This window comes from Nanorana parkeri, unplaced genomic scaffold (assembly GCF_000935625.1).
Source record: "Nanorana parkeri isolate BGI_ZX_2015 unplaced genomic scaffold, ASM93562v1 scaffold267, whole genome shotgun sequence".
Classification (NCBI taxonomy): domain Eukaryota; kingdom Metazoa; phylum Chordata; class Amphibia; order Anura; family Dicroglossidae; genus Nanorana; species Nanorana parkeri.
Window position 1 is genome coordinate 1,280,789 of NW_017306535.1, and position 22,820 is coordinate 1,303,608.

Consider the following 22,820-nt stretch of genomic DNA (forward strand, 5'->3'; position numbering starts at 1 on the left):
ACAATATGGCCCAGAGTAGAGATATTTAATATCTCAGATTTCGAAAGATTAATTTTAAAATTCGATATTTGGTTGAAAGTTTCAAATTCCCGTAGTAATGATGACTGACATTTTCTAATCCTTTCTTGCATAGAAAAAACGTGAGTTAATCAGCTTTATAACTTGCATTAATGAAGAAAACTACATCTGCGGTCAACATAGAGCTCAGTTAACTCTGCTTGCCAAATTGTATAAACTCACTGAAAAACACCAGTGTATACGAACATTCACGTTGCTTGCTACCTATAACTGTAACATTCTCCATAAGTCACACTGAATTCTGAAATAAGTATTTCCCTTCATGTGTGTGTTTTTGATGAGTTTCCTTTTAACAAATTTGTGGAAAGTTGTTACCTGGTTAGATGCATCTGCACAGTAGTAGTTAAGAGCTCAAAAAAACCCTATGGGCTTCACTGGCTACCACTATCATAATAGGTGCCATGTAAGCTGAAACAAATATAAGCCAGCAAGAAATGACCGAGGACAGCATTAAGCAGATTTAGAATTATAAATATAAAATGCATGAATACAAAATGTGATAAAAAAAGTTTCTCACAGATGTTATTACTGTAGACATCTGTGTGCCTGAGCAACATGTGTAAATGTCAAAGGAAAACACGTACAACACTGTGTTAATGAGTGTTAGAAATTCTTGGCAGTATTTCGCTATTTGATAATATATGAGTCTGATACATTACAATGAAAAATAGCCCAGCCTTGGCAAGGTTAGTGACATGCTTGGGAGCCTACAGATGTATCCCTTGCCACTGTTATATACTTTCTGATTAAATTTTGTTTAACTAGAAACCAGAATTTAAAGACATTTGAAAATAAATGGAATGACCATAGCTTGCACATAAAGCCACGATAATAGTTATATAGTGGATAAGGTTAATACTTACTTTTTTATGAAACTAACACTAACAAACACTGCAATATCAGGAAAGACATCTGCTATACCTTCGATATAATCCCAGCTCATCATTTATTCAAACATATGTTTTAAAAAAATGCAGTCCCCACTATTATTACAGTATCATTGCATTGGTATTGGTATGGCTATTTCTTCCGCTGCTGGTTTTCCCATAGGTGCTACTGGCTTAGCCTGTGAACTCCCTGCGGTAGTATTAGTAAAGAAGGAAGTTAGAAACAATCTTATATCTGAATATTCAGACGTAAACAAGCTTTCCTTCCCTCCTATTTTACTGCCCAAAGATTTAGCTAGCAGTTACTGGTTCCAATATAATAATCACTAAATAATTTGCTCAAATCTGCGTGATTGTTCTCAGTCACCAAAACAGCAGAAGCCAGAGGTAGGAGTGGAAGCATCAGACTTTGATAAGCTCTACTACTTCAGTTTTCAGCACTGACAGTACAGGGAAAGCAGATGCATCTGTCTATTTCTCACTATGTATGCATAAATCAGACATACTGTATATACACAGCAGGTATACACTCATGGAGTTCACTGCTTGATCAGATGATCGGGCTAGCGTAAGAGCCAAAGGGAGGTTCACTTTTGCCCATATGTTTATAAAGGCTCTTTTGCTTGTGTTACAAGCAGCAACATTAGTTTTACCAATTATTTGTTGTAGGAGAAATATTCTATTATCAGATAGCAGATAAGCTTAGTGCACACTGAGACTGAGAAGAGCGATATAAAGCAGAAAAGACCACCAGTTTTCTATTTAAGGTTGCCAGACTCCACAGTTAAAGTGGTTCACCCTTTATTGTCTGTGTTCAGTACACAAACAATACTTTTGAATGTTGCTATCTGTTTTTTATGAGAAGATGTTGGTGGATCGAGACATTTATTTATAACAAAGATTTGTCCTAGGGTGTATAGACAAAACTTAGTTTAGAAAACAAAATATTATTTAAAATGGAATGTATAGTGCTTTTTTAATTATTTTGTCTATCATTTGATCTATTGTGCTCTGGAAGGACTAAAAATTTGATTCTTAAAAAATTATTTTATTTTTATTTTAACGTGACACTAAACTCAAGAGTTAAATCTTAAAAATGCATTCAAGCACCTAAACTATTAACAAAACTGCATCTTTTTGTGTATCACTGAGCTGTAGATCCTCAAATCATCTCTGATTTTGTGCTGAAGTAGCCACCCTCCTTCCTCCTGAAGGGTGGCTACTTTACAACACACACAGGGACCATGGGGAACAAAAGTATTCACCCTCTTAGATTGCCACTTTAAATGTCAGACAACAGATAGAGGTCGAGGATTTTTCCAAATGTTTTCAGGTTATCCTCACTTGTTGTTTACTGAGCTATTTCACATATACAGTTGAAATTGACAGATGAATGACTCACCTTGCCTGCTGTGTTCAAGGCTTTGACTCCATACAGACTTCCAATACCAAAGCAAGAGTCATATCAAGTTTATATCAGTTTAAAAACTTAAGCAAAAATCATAAAATGTAACCAAAATTACATTTGTTTTTCTTTGAAGTGTAAATATGGCCAAAATAAAACGGCATATATGATGTAGTCTTTTACTAACATTCACATTGCAGGTTTTGTTTTTCTGAGTCCCTTCATAACATAGTTTTATTACCCGTTAATCCTTCCAGCAGATCAAATAATTTACCATTTCCTGTAATAGAATGCCAGTGCTGTTTGTTCTGCAATTAAAGTGTGCAGCAGTGAGACTGGGTAGTCTTATTTGTACATACAATTTTATTTATTTAAAAAAAAAAAGGTTTATACCATATAAACAAAATATGATTATTGTTAATACCTTTGCCACTGTTATATGGAATGATCCAACCTCTGTAACTGAACCCTTTGGCCGTTCAAGGAAATGGAAAAAATGTATCTAGTGGCAGGATTAACATATAATAAAAATATGTTACTGTTGCTGTGCTAATGCATTATATATATATATGTGCAATTTTTTATTTTGGCTATAGTTATAGTTTGAAGGAAATTGATTGTAAGGATCACAAATAATCCATATGTTATTTTAAAAAACTTGCACTTTCCATGAGCTATAAGGGATATTTTTCTTTTACTTTCTGCAGGCAGGCAGATACAAATGTCTGGCGTTAAGTGTAGTACTAAAGGTTGTCCTCTAGGGGGAACTGCTGAGAGGCCTGGAGACTTGGAGCAACAAGCCCAGCTGACGGTAGCTGTTTTGTTAGGGCCTCTACAAAAACTTCCAGCCCCCTAAGAAAGCAGCCCCACCCTGGAACCAGTCTGTATGTCTGGCAGACTGGGAAGCAGTTCATCTGTGTGGTGAAAAGCAGCATGTGTGGCCAAAGACAAGCCTTTGTGGCAATCCACCTGTGTGGCGAAAAGACAAGCCTGTGTGGCGAAAAGACAAGCCTTTGTGGCAAGCTCTTTACATACAGCCTGTGTGGTCAGTAGTTTTGAATAAAGCAACCACCTGAAGTGATTGAGACTTGAAAATGTTTTTTTAATGACAGAAAGAACTGTACTTTATGTTTGAAAACCCCTTTGAGGGTACACCTATGTGGACTTTTCTTTTGAGTTAATAAAAGTGGGCAAAGAAGCCCTTTAAAAAGTGGAAAGCAAGTGGGTGCGTCCTTAATGTGCTACCGTTAATTATAGCGCTGATCAGTCAACACCTGTTTGTCCATGTGAGGCTTGGTTAAAAGAACAAATAATGCACACTTGGCACCCTACCTAGAGACAGCAAATAACAAAGAAAAAAAATTACATTTGTATAGTCCTGCATTTAAATGTGCATAGTCCAAAATTAAATGTATATGCAAGTAATTTCTTGTTTAACGTTGTCAGTTGGTTAAATAATTCCACATGGAATTTTAAATAAAAAATTCCATGCAACTAGTAAAATCTACTGAGAAAACTTTTAAGTTATATTTGAATCTGATTGGAGGTTGGGAGAAACTTCTTAGTGCTTTATAAAGAAGAGCTAATAAATATAAATCAAACCACAAAATCAACAACATGACTTATTAGGTGTTTTAAGGGCATTTTGTGTATGTTTTATGCTGTTATTGTCATTGTAGTAACATTTTAGGAAAATCAGGGAGGCATATAATCCTAGAATCCTCATTCATGTCCTCCTTTGTACCTTCATACTTTTCATTCCCCTGATGAGATCCTATCCTGACCACCAAAACATTATCATCTTTGTCACCACTTTCAGGACTTTAAGGCTTGTATCTGTCCTGTCATCTGTCTGTGTCACCATAAGCAAAGCTCTAATATGATTTACCTTGATTAGATGAACCTGTTTGTCCAGGTGCATTTTTCCCACACACCAGCATTCCAACACAAAATTTGTACAAGATTACAGACATGACGTCTAACAACTTTCTTTGTATTGGGTCAGTAACTGGTGAAGAACATGTCAGGATTGTCAAGTCTTCTCTGAAAACAAAAGCATGTATTTGACAGATTGAGCAGATATTATTCATAGTTACATACCTGTTTGGCACATTTTCCTTGATATTGCTTGAGGTACATTTATATATACTAAATCGTACACTTCTTATACACAGATAGATGGAATGTGAAACAATAGATGGACATTTCTCAGTATACTACTTGACAGGCACATCTCTATAATTGACCCATACCATACTTTAAACATAAAACACTTCCATGTAAACTGTAATGAATGACAAACTTGATTATTGTATGTCAATAAAAACTTGTCTTTTTCAGGAAAGACTCAGAATTTCAAAGATGCCTTTGTTGGAAAAGATGTCAGTGTTATGGGGCTACCCTTGGCTTTTTATTCTGGAATGTATGCCTATGCTGGTTGGTAAGTAGTAGTACCTTAACCATCATGTTTATCATTTTGAAAAAATAAAGTTTACCTGGCTGTTTCTGTTTTGAATGAGATTTTAGGAAACCAATGTTTTTCTTGCTGTAGTGGAGGTCATCAGAAACCTTCCCTTACACAACAACCATTTACATGTATATTTGAACTTGTTTGGTGGACAAGAAGGGTCAGAATCAAAATCCAATTTTTCGAAGGCTCCACAACTGTTTGTAACGATTCTACCTTTAAATGCGATGATCTGATAGAGCTCCCTGAGGGTGTGTTTTATAAACAGGATCTGTATCCTATAACTGCAGCAGTCAAAGTATACAATATGTTTAGAACATTTCTTCATTAGTACACCAATTTCTAAGCAAGGCTATATTTTCAATATGAGGCAAAATCATATGTAAGATTTCAAATGCTATTATCAAATAACACTTTAGTCCACCCTATTCATCTATAATAAGTAGATTTGAAACTACTCAGCAGCACTTCATCACACTCATAACAAATCATGATATATCTATTGTACTGACTTATGTGAAAATGTATCCTGTAGATTATCCATTATCTATTATCTTCGCCTAACATTAATATGATTTGCTATTGAAGAAGACATAGTTCACAGTGGGGCACTAGGCTTGTATAGATGAACCGTACAGCTGCCATTTGTCTCACTTAGCCTTCAAAACCTCATGGAGGGTGTTGTGTGGGATTATCACTAAAGGTAAACCATGGTATGTGATGTATCTATTATATATTGTTAAACCGGCCATGTAGATACATTAAAACCTGTTTGTATTTTACAAATTCATATGCATATTCTGTTTACTAGGCAACAATTAAGCTTCTTCAGAGTTTGATTAAAGGTCCAATATGTATCACGCAAGCAACAATCATGTCAAGCAATTAAAGAGAAGCATATAGAGAGAAAAATAGATACCTGATTATTTAAATTGTTTTTGCTACAAACAGAGTTACAAACAGAAACTTTTCAGGTGTTAAATCTTCTTTTTGTACCATTAAATGCCTACACAAATAAAGCATTGTGTTTCCCTGTAACCAAACAATTTCAGTAGCATCAGGCTTTACAAATGTAAAAATGTCATGAGGTTTTCAGTACATTCACATAGTTATTCATTATTTGGTGTTGGTCAACCAACATAGGCAAATACTGTAAAGAATAGTTATGATTTTAAAGAGGTTCTGACTGCACAACGCTGGAGTGAATGCTTGTGAGATTTGGGATCCTCAGCTAGGTCCGTAACATCATCTTCATCTAGTCAGGGCAGATGTAAGGTAAGTTCCTTTTTAAATTTTTGATAAATGTGTAAAACAGCTTTTTATTTTTTTTACAAAGGTGCTGGGACACTAATGAATACATGGACCTTGTATTTTGATGATATGAAATAGATTTTTGCTTTAAAGAGATACACAATTAAGAAGTGGTCAGGGTCAGGTTTCATTCTGTCACATTGATGAAGGAGGAATTTATGAATCAAGCTGTAACCTTGTAGCAAATCTGTTACACAATCTTTTTCACTGCTCCTGATTATCATTGTTGTGCCACAGAATTAATAAAACGGTGTACAACATGTGTAATGGGATTACACTCATGGGATTTCTTTCGGGACTACTTTTGTCCCTATACAAGTCAATCAGAATGCTCAGAAGGTCAAATGCAGGACAGAAGGAGGTCAGAAGCATCTGTGAAGGAACTCAGAAGCATCACAAACTGATCTCAAATTTTATTTGAATGCACCAGAAAGCATGCTGAGTTTGACCATCTAAACAAGCCATTATACTGTACAACTTTTATTTTTCTTGAACCAATTCTACACTAAATAGGCATACAGTATTGTTTTCTGACATTGCATACAAATTCCACCCTTATGACAACTATATATAATATTAACAATACCTCTCTAAATTGTACACAGTTATATAGACACAATTGTTGAGTTTTATTCCAAACTATTTAGGATGCAAATCTTCTCAGATTCTTTTCTTTATGCTGGCTGCATACTCTTTAAATCAAGTGAACTGATTGTTGGAGCCAGCTATCAAGCTGTCTGCAGTCGTATAATGTAATCTGTCAGCTGCTTAACGCACCGTTTCTTAATAACATAGCAAAATGTAACAAATTTGTTTTCAAATGTGATGGATTTGATGCCACATCCACAGACAACACAAGGGTAACACTTGTTAGAAAAATATCAAGAAGAGGTAAAAATATAAAATCACATCAACATATGTCACTAAACTTAGTTCCTGAACAATTCTGCTGAATTATATGACAAGGATATTGTAAATGGTATGGGGTCACCTAGGCCGATCCAAATCAACCCACTCCTCTATCCCTCAAATAACTGACACCACGCCAAGGAAGAATTTGGTGGCCACAGCAGCCATATATTAAATATAAACCATAAATATAAACAATAAATAACTAAGATTTGGGATCAATGTCTTTTAAAGGTCATCTTGCAAACAAACCAAATAGTATCTCCACCCCAGGCCTCCAGCTGCATGATACCACCTCAGGAACATCACCATCACAGCTGCAAATACAAATAAACCTTAATGTGACCTCTTGTCACAGGGATACCATACCTGTGAAACCCACTTCCTCCTCTAAGCATCTTACAACGTCTCCTCGTTCCATTTGAAACATTCCACTTTTAACATTCACAATTAAATAGTCAGGATTACTTTGAAATAGATCATTCTCTGTTTCTTTTAGATTTTGATTCTTGTAGTTGCTATATAATGCATTACAGGTACAGTGCTGTTTTTTATTTCATGGTTATTCATTGTTCATATTTGATCTATTCTCAGTACAGTCATGACTTTATGACATGAGATCAAATTAAAAACATACTGAGCAAATCACATTGAAAGAACCTCATAAATATAATTGTGTTTTGAGAGAGGAGAAAGCTATGAACAGTGGCTGTCAAGCTGTATGGTGCCCAAGCTGCTGCTCTTTGCCTCCCAGGTTAATGTTCTTATAGATTTAAGCCTTTATGTAGTAAAAATGGTTCATCTACTAGGATGTAAGCAATACATCTCAGGTGGCAGCCTGAGGGAGGTGACATGGCATAGTTTACTCCAATCAAATTGTATTAAATGCATTCCAAACACAAAGCAAATGCAACCTTTCACTTTTATCCCAGCAAACCATTTCATGTATATTCTGCATATGAGAAGGTTGCTGACTTTTGTAGGATCTGAGGAATTCTGTAATAGCCCACATACATGCTGCTGAACTTGCCAGTTTTCAGTTTCACATATTGAGTTAAATACTCCCTCTAGTAAAGTGTGGAGCAGACTCTTTGCTTTACTCCTAATGCTGTGCCTTATTTTTTTATATGTTCTCCTCTTTAGGCTCATATGTAAATGTTATCCTCTTCAAATGCTACATTGTAGTCACGTGCTACCAAAGCTGACACAATACACAGACTACTAGCCTGAATATGTTATAGTGGCTTTTTTGAGAGCAAAATAGTGCTGAATAAAGTGGATGACAATTTAAACTGACTTCTATTATAATGCCAATTTGCATAAAATTAATTTCCTTCAAAGCTTACACAACCTACTACATTTTCTGAGATAATTTTCAAACAGAATACAAAGAATAAAAAAAGGCATCCCACTCCCACTAGCTATAAGGGAGAACCATGAAAAACATGAATTATATAACAATGTAGAATATGCCATTACCCATTTTCAGACGTATTCTGAAAATGGGTAATGGCTTAAGAAATCTCCTGACCTTCTAATTTCCGCAGGCATTTCTTAAATTAGATAATGCTGCTATTTGTTTTATACTGAGTCATCAATGATTTGAAATTAATATGGGTCTTGGGAAAAGTAAAGAACAGTAGCTTTAGCTGAAAATGTAATGCAGAGCCATCTAGTACGCTGATATGATATCGCAGAAACCAAGTGTAAAATTAAATGAGAACCAGCCAAATAGAGAAAAAATTAATGGAAATAAGGAACCAACTATTGAAAAGAGCAGAAAAAGAATTAATAGCAAAAGTTAAAACTTGAACATAATGCATTGAGTAAGAGCAATACATATTATATTGCAAAAACACCTTCTTAAATAAACAACTGTACATGGTTTCTTTTTGGGTGATTTTAATCCACTTTATTATGATTAGTTTAGATTAATTTAAAATATAATGTGCAATGATGTAATGTCCATCAAGCTTATGTGTGTGGATCGCAGCTGCGGAGTGACTCTGTGGATGGCTCAGGTAGAGGGTTCACTGTCGCACTCATTATTGAATGAGTGAGGTCGGAACCCCTAGCACATCATACACCACCACAGGATTGTGAACACAATAGTCGGTAAGATGAGAAGACCAATAGGTCCTCAATTGTCATTCATTGGGGCCGTGTTGGGACTTGTAGTTACACTAGTTAACTTCACTAATGCACGGCAATACAATGATGGTACTGTTAAGTGGTAGGATAACGGTTCAGGTAATCAGGATAGCAGTAATATATATATATAGGGGTAAGTGAGCTGCAGGCATTCAATAGAGTACTGTTACTTCAAGCCAATGGAGGATATGCAATCTTGTATCAGACTGAGAATACAGGTGGTACTTGCGATTTGGTGTAAACAGTCCAGATACCCCGAGCCACTGGTTGTGGAAGCTACACGGCTGTGAATCCTCTGGAGGAGGACAGCAAGGTTCAGGATGGTGGAGGTGAATGCCCTAGCAAGTTGCTTGCCATTCTACCCCGCTAGAACGCTGAGCAAGTGAGCCTTGTTAGCTCTTGTAGGAGAGGCAGGTGTGTGTGGGTGGAGTCATCAGCAGTGGCCCTCCCGACAGTGTCCTAGTAACGGAAATGCTGTGTGAAGGCCGGCCTACTCTGCCTGTCACTTAGACATTGTATGTGTCTTAGAGCGGCGTCTGAGAGTAGAAGCCCTGGGGGGAACGTGACCGGCAGGTACCCTAGCAACCAGACTGTAGGGACAGTGGGGTTGATTTACTGAAGGAGTACTGTAGAGCATGTTCACTTTGCAAAGTGAAGTTTAACTTTGCAAAGTGCAATATCACTAAGCTTATTAAATGAGGTACTGCTTTGCTGACTTTAATCGTCCAATCATGGGAACAGAATTTTTTTTAATTTATCTATCACATTATTGGTTAATCTTTACAAAGGGAATGATTGAACTCATTTACTAAGTTAAGTGAAAATTCAGTTTGCAAAATGAACATGTTCCACTACTTTAGTAAATAAACCCCAATGCCTGTAAGATTAAAATCTGAAATCACCTTTTTGCAGATCTAGAGTTTTCCAATTGGCCTGCTCAATGTGGATAAAGTAATATATCAGCGAAAACTGAATTGTGCTTGTTTCAGATCTGCCCAACATGTTGCCATATCTGGCTAATTTAGTTGAACTGACTAAAATAACCAATTAAAATGCCATAAATGAACCTATATTGAGTTTGACATACTGGACTGATATGAATGAGTTAAGGTTTTTTTTGTTTGTTTTAGGTTCTACCTCAATTTTGTTACTGAAGAAGTAGAAAACCCAGAAAAGTAAGTAAATAGCAAACTACACTAATATTTGAGGAATTTATTTGTTAGGTGGAAACCTGCTCAAATTGTTATTTTACAGTATAGATGGCGTAGGGTGGGTTAGGTTTGATACATGTGTCTTTACAAGTGCCTTGCTCTTTATGTAGATCTTTTACGCTAGGTGTGTACTTTAATAGACATTGAAATATTAAGGTTGCAGCATGGAGCTTGTGGTGTCCGACAAAGTTTTATCTGCTGCAGAGAAAATGTCATGATTGGGGTTGAGGATGGCCACATGGCTTTGACAGGTCACTTTTTTTTTAATTAAAGTTAATTAACTTGAATGGCTCTCTGCTTGCTTTGGAGTCTATAATGCACATTTTAAAGCACAGCTCTGTGCTTTATATATGTGATCTTTTTTAAAGAAGCAGAATGGTTGCCATCAGACCATAACGCTGCTTTATAACTAGGGCCGTAAGTAACTTAGTTTTAATGTTTGCCATGTGGCTCTCTCCTTTCTTTTTATTTATTTGCTTTCCTCTAATTAAGTCTCATTTATTGGCTTACCATCAGCAGTGGCGTTGTACTTCCCACATCACTTCATTCATCTCATAAATGTCTGGGGTTTCTGCAGTATTTCACCCCTTTTCCACCTAGATTTTTTAAATTTCACAATTTAATGTCAATTTGCTCTTCACAAACCTGCTTCTAGCTGCTGGAGATATGTCTTCTAGATATGAAATTCTTTTTTTATGATGGGTTCTGGCAGCATCATAATTGTTATTAAGCACAGGCAGATGTCTCTATCCTAAGAGCACCGTTGCTTGAGACCAGCATGACAATAGAGGTTAACTGTGAGTTTCCAGTCAGAGATCCACTCATAGTACTGCAGTGTCAAGCAGTATGTCTTCAATCCACATTCACTGAACGCCTGTGCTGACTGCTAGCTTGGTCTTCATTTATCTCTTATATGTAAGTAGTGTACATAGAAGGCATCAGACAGAAGTCTGTCACCTAAAGGTTTCTAAAGCCTTCAAGCGCTGTAAGTTCCAACGTATCTTGAAAGTTAGAAACCGAGCAGATATGATTAAATTTATAGTTACACAAAAATGCCACAGTTTACTGAAGTCTGTGGGAGTGATAACATATACTATTTTTGGTGTGAACAAGATTGGAGTGCTGATTTATATAAATGGATATCAATTTTAAAATTAAAAAATCTGTAATTTATGGACAAATCTAATAGGAATGTATTAAAATGTATCTCTAAACAAAACTTTTTTTAGGTTTTTCGTGGTGTAGAAATGTTTAGATCTTTGCTTTAGATTTCATTGCTGTTTGTGTCCTCTCTGTGGAGATTCACTCCTCTATTTGAACTGGTCACCATTGTTACTGAGAAAGAAAGTGAGGGGAAATACAACATTTTCTGTCCCCAGAACAAGAGGTAAACGAAAATGTTCCAATGGAAGCACCTGTTTCAGGGAAACTGTCTAAAGGTGCCCATACACCTCACGACCATCGCAAGACTTTTGTCTTGCGATGGTCGTATGCTTATTGAAAGCTCGTACGATCTGCCCACCTTGGACGGGCAGATCGTACTTGCGATCATCGAAAGCCCGCCCCGCCGAGGGGCGGGCTTCCGATGACCGCAATGCAGAACGGGCAGTGTGCGGGCAGTGTGCATACGATTCTCGGCGGGTTTTCGAGCATGTTGGTTCGACAAAAGACGTGCAACCGTACAGTAGAAATGGTTGCACGTCTTCGTTCACACTGCTCGATTCTCGTACGATCGCGGGATTTCGCCTGATTCTCGTACGAGAATCGAGCAGTGTATGGGCACCTTAAGAGGGAAATTCTCCTCATTTTGGGATAATTCATCTAACTTCTTGTTGTATTTTTGGGCCAGAAAGTGAAGAAAAATGTCTATAAGAGTACACAGAAAACAAGCAAATAATGAAGTTATGATTCATTCCCTTCTCTGTCCAAAACTAAAAGAAGAGAAAACGCTAGACTACATATAATTTAATCCACAAATGGAGGGACAGTAGTTCATTGTGTAGACTTTATGTACATGACATTGGCACATTTTTAGAAATTAGTGAACTGAAATAGGCTGTAAACACTTGTCAGTGACAAGCCTCAAGACTTTCTTTTCTTGATTTACCATTTGTGGTGTTGTTTGGTACAGTGTTTGAGGCATTGTGCCTTATGCCTGTTTCTGTATATTTACCTGTGTTTGTAAATGTATAAATAATTCTAAAAAAAATAAGAAATTAGCCAACCAGTGGTCAAGCTTTGAATATGAAGCAAGGCTGCTCAGCTACTTCACTCTTGTAATTGTTTTTTTTTTTTGTACCATCCCTTTGGAAGGCTGGACAAATCCCAGTTCAAAGGTCACCATGGTGCTTAAAAAAAAGCTCCCAGGTGACCAGGTATTTGAGTATTTCAAAGGCAGTTTCATTGACTTCAGTTCCAACAACCACCACTAAACGGCACCTAGGAGAAAACAGTATTTCCTCATTGGCTGCTGTTCTGACAGCCGCTACCAGAATGCACCTGGTAGAAATGGTATTACCTCAATTAAACTTCTGTGTACACATATCAAACTGTGCACAAAAACTATAAAGAAAAATAGAGCTGTGTCCACAAAAGATTGTTTATTTGTACACAACTGTTCAAAATGAGTTAAAACCTCAAGACTACTTTGTGTTTCATATCCCAGGAAACTCACAAATATGTATTTTCACTACCTCCAATTTTGTAAATATGCAAGGGTCTCTATTGTTGTGTATTTGCATTAAATTCTGAAGGAAAGGGAGAATACTTATATATGAGTTTCCTGGAATATGGAACACAAAGTGGTCTTCGGATTCTGAGCGTCCTGTGTCCTGCCCTCAAGTGGTTAAACCAGCAGCCATGAGCTTGTTTTTTTTTTTGTTCAGTAGGTTAAAGGCCTTTCGAGTGTAGGGGTCACTATTGTGTGCGAAACAAATGGCAAACACACTGATCAATTCATAACTAGCTTTAAGCAAGGTGCACATGGAAGGGCTTTACAAAGTACAAAAACAAACATTTCCCAGCACACTCACCATCCAGACTGCAAACAAATACACTGTCTAACTACTAAGGTTGAAAGCAGAGGTTTAGTTGCACAACTTTTGCATTTGTGCAACTAAACACAACTGTGTAGTGTGGTCCTAACTCTAATCTATGACAGACTCCATCCTGGAGCATACATAGCAAAGGATGAATTGGGTGCAGGTTTGCCAGGAGGTAGCTTTACCTTCCTTAAAGGCACATGGACACACCACATGGACAAGTGAAACAAATGGCAAATGCACTCATCAATTCCAAACTAGCTTTAAGCAAGGTGCACGTAGAAGGGCTTTACAAAGTACAAAAACAAAACTTTCCCAGCACTCTAACCAGCCAGCCGGCAAAAAAATACACTGTCTAACTACTAGGGTTAAAAAATAGTTTTTTTGCAGGCTGGCTGGTGAGTATGCTGGGACATTTCCTGTGGTCAGCACTGTGTGTTTGAGATTATGGATCAATACTGTGTGTGGGATTGTCTAGCAAAAAAAACAAGATGTGTATGGTTCTGCTTTATGATGCGCACACACACACACTTTACTTTGTGTCTGTAAAGTTGTGTAAATATGTCAGTAAAATTAGATTTGGAAGTACCAAACGCTATGGCTGCAGTTTGCTAGCTCTTAAGTTTGTCAGCCAGGGACTGACTGGCAACTTTTAGCCCAGGGGGCAAGTACAACCCAGAGGCCCATGGTGCAGCAATTTGGCCCCCCTCCCGCTTTCTCTCTTTCCCACCTTCTCCCTGCCCCTGTCTGCCACTTTTGCCATCCATTTAACAGTAGTGTGAATGTATCTATCGGTTTAGGAAATGTAAAGCACACTGGTAGTGGAGGGATGCTTTGTCAGGGCTGTGCGTGTGCATGACTTCTGCGACCCTGGTAATTCTGCCACTAACTCAGAAATAAATTGTACAGCATTGCAGAATGGCATTGGCTGTAGAGAACTACAATTCCAAGCAATACATTACACAACAATGCAGAATACCATCAGCTATAGAGGACTATAAATCCCAGCAATAATGACTACCAACAGCTATAGAGAACTACAATTCCCAGCAATACCATTATACAGCAATGCAAAACAGCATCAGATATAGAGGACTACAAATCCCAGCAATAGTACATTATAGCTGGTGGTATTCTGCATTGCGCTGTATAATGTATTGCTGGGTTTTGTAGTCCTCTATAGCTGGTGGAATTCTGCATTGCACTGTATAATGCATTATTGCTGGGTTTTGTAGTCCTCTATTCAGCGCAATGCAGAATACCGCCAGCTATATAGGGATACAAAAAATCCCAGCAATACATTGAGTGTATAATGTATTGCTGGGCTTTGTAGTCCTCTATAGCTGATGGTATATTGTTCTGTATAATATACAGTACAGCGCAATGTACCATCAGCTATAGAGGACTACAAATCCCACTATCCCAGATAGAGCACCATGTGGGGGGAGTGCAGGCTTACCTGAGCAGTCTTCCAGCAACTTGCTTCTGAGATCGGGACTGTCTATCGGCGGCTGTCATCCCCTCACGGCTTATCCTCCTTACTTCTTCTTCTCCCCACGTCCCTGTGCGGATTGTGGATGTGGGGATGCGCGTGAGGCGGGGAGGAGGTGTGGAGCGTGGATGCCGGCGGGCAGGTCTGACAGTGGCAAGCGTGAGGCAGGGGTGAGGTGCGGCATGCGGTGTGTGTGGAGCTGTGAACAGGGCCAACTAATTGAAAGCTGATTAATCGATGATTGAAAATGTTGACAACTTTTTCAATCAACGATTATAATCGACTTAGTCGATTAGTTGTTGCAGCCCAACATTCATCCCCGATTTCCAGGGACAGTCCCCGGATTGAGGAGACCGTCCCCTGACAAATTATGTCCCCGGGGAACATAAAATAAACCAATGTTTTCCTTTTTAATACTCACCTGATCCCTGGATCCACTGACAAGCGCAGCCTTCCGGCTCCCACGCTGTTAGAAGCTGCATACAGAGCCTGCTGGTTACTACTTAAACCGGCGCGTGCTGTGTGCAGCTTCTGAGAAGATACGCTATTAGCGTAGCGAGGCAGCCGGCTGCGCATTTTGCATCGCTCCCGCTACGCTAATAGCGTATCTTCTCAGAAGCTGTACACAGCGTGCCGGTTTAAGTAGTAACCAGCACACGCTGTATGCAGCTTCTAACAGCGTGGGAGATGGGAGGCCGCACTTTTGGTGGATGCAGGGGTCAGGTGTATGTACCCAGGGATAAAATGTTCCTGAATAATATTTTTTTTTAAATGTCGCCGGCCAGCCGGGTGCAGGTGGCTGCGGAGTTCGAGGGGCCGTATGTGACAGCATCGCAGAGGCCCGGGGGGCAATTTCCACCCTGCCCCCCGGCCCAGTCCGCCCCTGTCGTCAGCTGGGTACTAGATCTGTGCAAGATTTTTCCAGCCTTGCCCATTGGAAATCTTTGCAACATTGTCATTCCTTGGACTTGTACAGAATGCTGGATATGAACAATCAGTCATAACAAGCTTTAATAAATATCTTGAGAATGCATATAATTTTGGTACATGTAAATCAGGGTTGAAGACTTTTCTTTGGTTACTAATGCATGAGAAATGTGTTATTTAATTTATCTCTAAGATAGTGATGCTCGGCTGATGATCAGATTGTTTGCAGGAGTTTGACTCTGTTGCTATTGTATGTTTTAAATTATTTGTTAAAACAGACAGATGCCTTAACTGTGTTTTTTCCAGCTGCTGACATTGTGAACAATCTGCCTACATTATTGTAAAGTACATTGACTGTTGAGTTTTGTTTTTTTAAGCAGACATATCATTACTGCTTATGAATTGTACAATGCAGTTGTGTTTATATAATCGCATTGTCGAATATGAAAGCAGGAAACCCATTTCCTATTTGAAAAAACAAAACCAAAATGCAAACACATAATATACATGTGAACAGCAAAGAAATAACAAGGGGAATTGAGAGGGTTAGTAAGAACTTGAGCATGTGTTTATTTTTTATTTATAAAACAAGCCTTCCAGCTGTCCCGATTTGAGACCCAGATCTCTTTGCGTGTCTTTCTGCCAGAATTATACTTCTTGTAGTCCTGATATTTATATCTATATAAATGTACTAATTTGAAGAAAAAATGTATAATATTTTTAAACATAGTAACCAAATGGAGTTTATATTTTTGCAAATAAGGGATGTTTTGCCGGAAATGTTAGAAATAGAATTGCTAATGGAATCATATGTAGACATCTCTTTGTACACAGTTTGATGGAGTTGGTGAACAATTATATATTTCAATGTTATTGTCAGCAAAGATGTCAACGTCCATTCTCCCCTTTCTAATTTCTTGCCAGTTTACAAGAGTATGTCATGTTTCCTTTGCAATTACTTTAAACAAGTAGAGCCTTGTGATGTGGTAGCGGTTCTATCAGTTACCTTGTGTTGGGTTACCTAAGGCCTAGGATGCAAATGAAAATGCTCGTAGGGGTGGAGGGAGTGGTGGAAAGAAAGGAGCCAAGAGGAAGTGAGGAGTGTGAGCATTCTGCTGCCAACTAGAATTATTTATGTGCTGCTCCCACCAAAATTTGTGCTATACAGTCATGTGTCTCTTCATGCATGTGGTGCTTAAATGACTGGTAGATATGTCATACTTGTTACCATGAGCCATGCAGGCAGGGGCTGCAAAACACTACTGTACTATCACCTAATGTGTTAAACAAGAGAAAGACTACTGATCTCTGTGGAATTGACCTGTCCAGTTGCCAATACATCTAGGACATTGCCATCTGGCAGAAAAGGGTGGCTGCTCCCTCCACTCCTCTAAAACTGCCCCTGGATGACATCCTGTCAGAAGTTGTGTCTCTCCCTCACTTCCCTTCTCTACAATATCAATCACCACACTGCAGTTCGCAGTTATGTAGCACAATACAGCACTGTATAGCCTGTATCTAGCACTATATAACGCTGTACAGCAGTAACTATGTGTCACTAAACCGCTCTGTCAGCTGTCCCTATCTACTTCAACTCCAACGGTCGCTGACAAATGCTGATAGGAATCCTGACGATTATAGGGAGAGGGCTAGCACATTAGACAACCTCCAAAATTGGCCATTCTATGGCACTTGACTGCAGTAAATTGGCCATTCTATGGCACTTGATAACTAGTTGCTATGAACAATTCTATTAGTTTACCATTTTATTGAACAGTGAACAGCTAGAGTTAGGGCTGAGCTCAGGGTTGAACTGAACTCAAAGCTCATTCCTAGTAGTGGCATCTAGACAGTGCCTCTCATCTGCTGTATCTTCTAAAAAAGGTTGTACTTTCCAACAATTTAAAATTGTAACACTGGTATTCCTATATCCTATGAAATGTTTCCTTTTGCCAGGCACACATATCCCTAGGATGTGTAAACAGAGATACGTACATTAAATACAGTAGATAGCTAACATTTTATGTCAATATTGACTTTTGCTGTAAAAGTTGAGCATGGCATCACCCCTTCACCTTCTATTCTATTGATCAATAAAACTGTCATCACATTAAGGTTCAAAATAAAATGTAGCATGTGATTTTCAGTGATGGTAACTTCTGCTTATGCATTTTTTGTTTTATTTGTCCAGGTTTGTGAAAGGTTAAAATATTTCAGTTAGATTTTATACAAGCCCGAAAATGGCTACAATGCTGTCTTTATTTTTTGTAACTGTCAGTTTTACCAAATTAGACTTCTTCATGCCACCCTGTGGATTCTTCACTTGCGTCACCTTTATTCCCATTCCCAAAATGTCCCAATATTGCAGAACAAGATGTCCAGTGTGGACAATGGCCTCTGGAAAAGATTTTGAAATACATAAGCACAGCCACATGCAATCCTTGCGTCCTACTCACAGTGTAGAAGACTATTACAAGTGGTATAAATCCCATATCAATGTTAATGTCCTTATTTTTATGGGTAAAGAGTTAAACAGTAACTAATTTATTTAAATACTTAGTAGTACATTGATTCACAATTATTATGTTGGTTGGAATAATTGATGCTAGAATTCAAATATTTGTCATAAACACAATCAAACCCTGTTAAAAATAACTAATAGGGCACTTTATACAGCAATTAAGTTAATAATCTGCAAAAATGTTGTTCTATTTCTTACTGGTTAGAGCAACATACTATCTACACTTGTATTTATCAATAAAGTAGAACATTATTATGTGCTGTTTTAAAGCACTAACAGAATAACTCAGGCTAATTTGTATACTTCAGTTCTGCCGCGTAACAATAATTGCTTTTTACAAAATCAGAAATGGAACTTTAATAGTGGGCTACATGACATACAAAGGCATTGCACTTTTCAGCTTTTAAAATAAATAGCCATATTTCTGCTTGTGAGTGATGAGAAAACAGTTTTTAAAATCTGTACTCCCTATGTTATGTATTGTGTCACTGACCTGCTACACATTGATCAAAAATTCTCATGCAGAACATGGACTATATATTTTACACCACAGTAAGTCTCTACACAGATTTATTTCAGATCATCAGAGGAAGTCTCTTTTTTTGCTCTCCTTTGCACATTTTGTCATCATATCAATCTAGTGTCCTCTATGCTTAAAATATGTGTGCTAGACACTTGCAAGCAAGATAGCATGTGCAAATATGGGCGGAAAGTTCTATAAATCCTTCACAAGGTAGAATAACTACCATACATTCATGAATTTTATAAGAATAAAGTCAAATGTTGTGGAATGCAGCTATCTGTGTTCTGGAATAGGCTGCAGCATTACTTAAATTGCTTCTCTGCTCTTCTACTAAGCATTAATTTCCCATTTACTTTCATTCCCACAATAGCTGCCATAGATTACGTAATGATATGGCACTGTCCATTTAAATGACATACTAGTATTAAGAAATACAGTTGCAGAGAGAAGAACAAGGATGCGCCTAATATGTAACTCATGCACAATCATCTATTGAAATATATGGCTCTCAGGTCCCCTTCGGCAGGGTTTATATGTTCATTAATAAAAATAACAATGCTATAGCATGTATAAATTATGAAATGCAGACATCGCCAAGAGGTATGAACTTCAATGCACATTATTAACAGCCACTATCATAAAACAGAAGATAGCAGTCCCAAATCAATTTTCTATTGAATTGCATACTGTGATGTTCCCTCACAGAGGCAGCAGCAGAAAGAAAATGCACTGTAGAAAAAAAAATAATGTTGACTACATTACAGGTTACAAACAAAGCAAAAAAACGAAGCATGGAGAAATAACATATCCAAGAATAACAGGCTTTTTAATTAACATTGAACCATAGGAATACTGTAGCGTAATGGATTGTGGTAAACGAAGCCTTTAAAAAACACATGACATATATGTATTGGAAAAAAAAGAGAGGCAAGCTTGGTGTTATTTTTACATGGAAATAGCTGTATTGAATGTCCTATTTAATTTTTCTTGTAAATGATCTTGAAAATAAAGTGATAAATAGCCCTACATATGATTTCTTCTTGTAGCTGACCTCCTAGAGATCCTAAAGACAATTATCAAAATGATTGTCATAGCAATGATGTTCCAAGCACCATAGAATATATAAATCATGCAAATCATTTGCTTAATAACTACTGATAACTACTCAACTGATCTTTAATATTGAAACAATGACAGTCAGATAGGTCTCCCATAGACAAGCAAAGGGAAAATGACTATATCTAGAACACTATATTTGTGTTTGTTTGTTTTTTGTTTGCTTGTTTTAGATACTATTGGGAATGTCTAAAACCTCAGATTTGTTTCCCTTTTACTTCATATCCCAAAAACAAAACAGGAAGTAAAAAGAAATCACTTCAAAGAGAGGGGAAATCTTCTCTCAGATAGTTTAAATGAAATAGGCATTCCCCCTCATACATTTTTGGACTTTAACTTCTTCTGTCCCATTGAGAATTTTGGCAGATTTGACAGAGTCTAAGGGGTTGATTTACTAACATTATAAACACACCACGAACATGTATACACCTCTGTAGTGTGTTCCCTCCCAGCATGATCTATGGGTGGAATCTAAACACCTTTGTAGTGTGTACACACCCAGCAGGTGTGTTGTGCAAAGCCCTGCCCTGAATTGCAAGGTGATGTTGTGTAAATTAGGTCTACATTGTGTTGCTTGCGTTTATTGAATGCAGGAATGTAAATGCATGAGCTAACCATTTTTGTCTAAACTGTGAAGCAGCATTATATATGCATCATGTGCATGATTGTTCCATATATGGCATTAGTGGAAACATGCTTATAGAGACTTTTTGGTTAATAAATACGCTTTGCTGTGTAAAAATCACACGCACCTGGTGCGTGCGTGTGTTTAGGTTAGTAAATCACCCCCTAAGTCTTCCGCACTCTATTCAAAGCTAAAAGAAATAAAAATGGCTGTAAATACAAATTAACTTTAATTTACTCAGTCACCTTTTTTGACAGTGCTAGCATCTAGGTTTAGATATTGGGAGAGTTGCAGCATGGTTGAATGAAAGTGGCATTATATCAAAATAGGATCACACGCTCCAAAAATGGCAGGAGGTTTGTTTACAAATCCCTAGTTGCAACAAAAGACAAAATGTCAATTGCTTGAAATAGTAAAAATACATCTATGTCATATATAAACTGGCCTTTCTGCCTATTGTGTGAAGGTCTAATGGTTTACATACTTTTTTTACATGGCTGAAGTAGCATTGCATCAGCCATGACCTTATAAAGAGAAGGAGGCAGGGCGTAGAGGGAACAGAATTCAAGAAGTTATATTCAGTTTTCTATGGCTTTCTTCTTGTGTTTGTGTGTTTTTTGGGCTATTTGATAGGGCCATATTTTAGGTTTGGTGTATTCAAAATGGAGCAATTACTTGTTTCTGACCATATATTTTTGAAGATGCTTTTTTGTTCGCAGCCTGTTGCTGCATCCTATGAACAGAAGTGCACCAAAATCACCTCAAATTAACAGCACACCCATATTCACATAGATAAAACAAGTTGGGAATACACCAGTTAGCCCTATTATCCCGAATCAAAACTGTCCTGCTGCTGGCCAATTTTACACTGCTGTATCTTTTGCAGCATTTTAATTCACATAGTAAAACCATTGCCTGTGCTCCTTTTCTCTTGTTTATTGCAGCCAATTCTTCCACATTAAAAAATGTCCTAATTTTTGTCCTCAATTTTGCACTGCAGTCTTATCTTCAGTCTTTCAATTTTGATTGAACTTGATTCAATTGGCCAGTGATAAGACACTTTTGTGAAAAAGGACAAACATGGCGAACTATTGGCCAATTTCTATCTGCAGGTCAAATCGGGACTATTAACATTTGATGAAAAACATGTGTCGCTGCTAAAGCTATCTGCAAAAAGCCTATTTTTTTAAGTGAAATTAATCAGATTGGGGTACTGCTGCTATATGTTAGTCAAAATGATTGTTAAAGAAAAACTGCTGGCAGCACTCATACATCAATTTCCCAAAGACAAGCTTTGGATATGACGCTGAGCACGTGCACTCAACTTCTTTGGTCGACCATGGTGAGGCCTGTTCTGAGTGGAACCTGTCCTGTTAAACCGCTGTGTGGTCATAACATGGGAACCATGAATGCCAACATGTGCTGTGACATACTGAAGCAGAGCATGATCCCCTCCCTTTGGAGACTGGGCTGCAGGGCAGTATTCTAACATGATAACAACCCCAAACACACCTCCAAGATGACCACTGCCTTGCTAAAGAAGCTTTTCTGAGTGGAATCTGTCCTGTTAAACCGCTGTATCGTCATAACATGGGAACCATGAATGCCAATATTTACTTTGACATACTGAAGCAGAGCATGATCCCCTCCCTTAGGAGACTGGGCCGCAGGGTAGTATTCAAACACACCTCCAAGACGACCACTGCCTTACTAAAGAAGCTGAGGATAAAAGTGATGGACTGACCAAGCATGTCTTCAGACCTAAACCCTATTGAGCATCTCTTGGTCATCCTTAAACATCCACCAGCTCCGTGATGTCGTCATGGAGGAGTGGAAGAGGACTCCAGTGTCAACCTGTTAAGCTCTGGTGAACTCCATGCCCAAGAGGGTTAAAGCAGTGCTGGAAAATAATGGTGGCTACACAAAATATTGACACTTTGGGCACAATTTGGACATTTTCGCTTAGGGTTGTACTCACTTTTGTCGCCAGTGGTTTAGACATTAATGGCTGTGTGTTGTGTTTGAGGGGACAGCAACTGTACTGTGATATACAAGCTGTACACTCACTACTTTACATTGTAGCAAAGTGTAATTTCTTCTGTGTCGTCACATGAAATGATATAATAAAATATTTACAAAAACGTGAGGGGTGTAGA

General features: G+C 37.9%; 1 protein-coding gene across 1 annotated transcript in view; it reads left to right on the top strand.

The window, feature by feature from the left end:
• Positions 1 to 22,820, top strand: part of SLC7A11 (solute carrier family 7 member 11) — a 219,770-nt gene that overhangs the window by 60,387 nt on the left and 136,563 nt on the right. The window contains exons 5-6 of the mRNA XM_018557096.1: positions 4,711 to 4,810; positions 10,339 to 10,383. Of these exons, the coding sequence (XP_018412598.1) occupies positions 4,711 to 4,810; positions 10,339 to 10,383 (145 nt within the window). The remainder of the gene's footprint in view (positions 1 to 4,710; positions 4,811 to 10,338; positions 10,384 to 22,820) is intronic.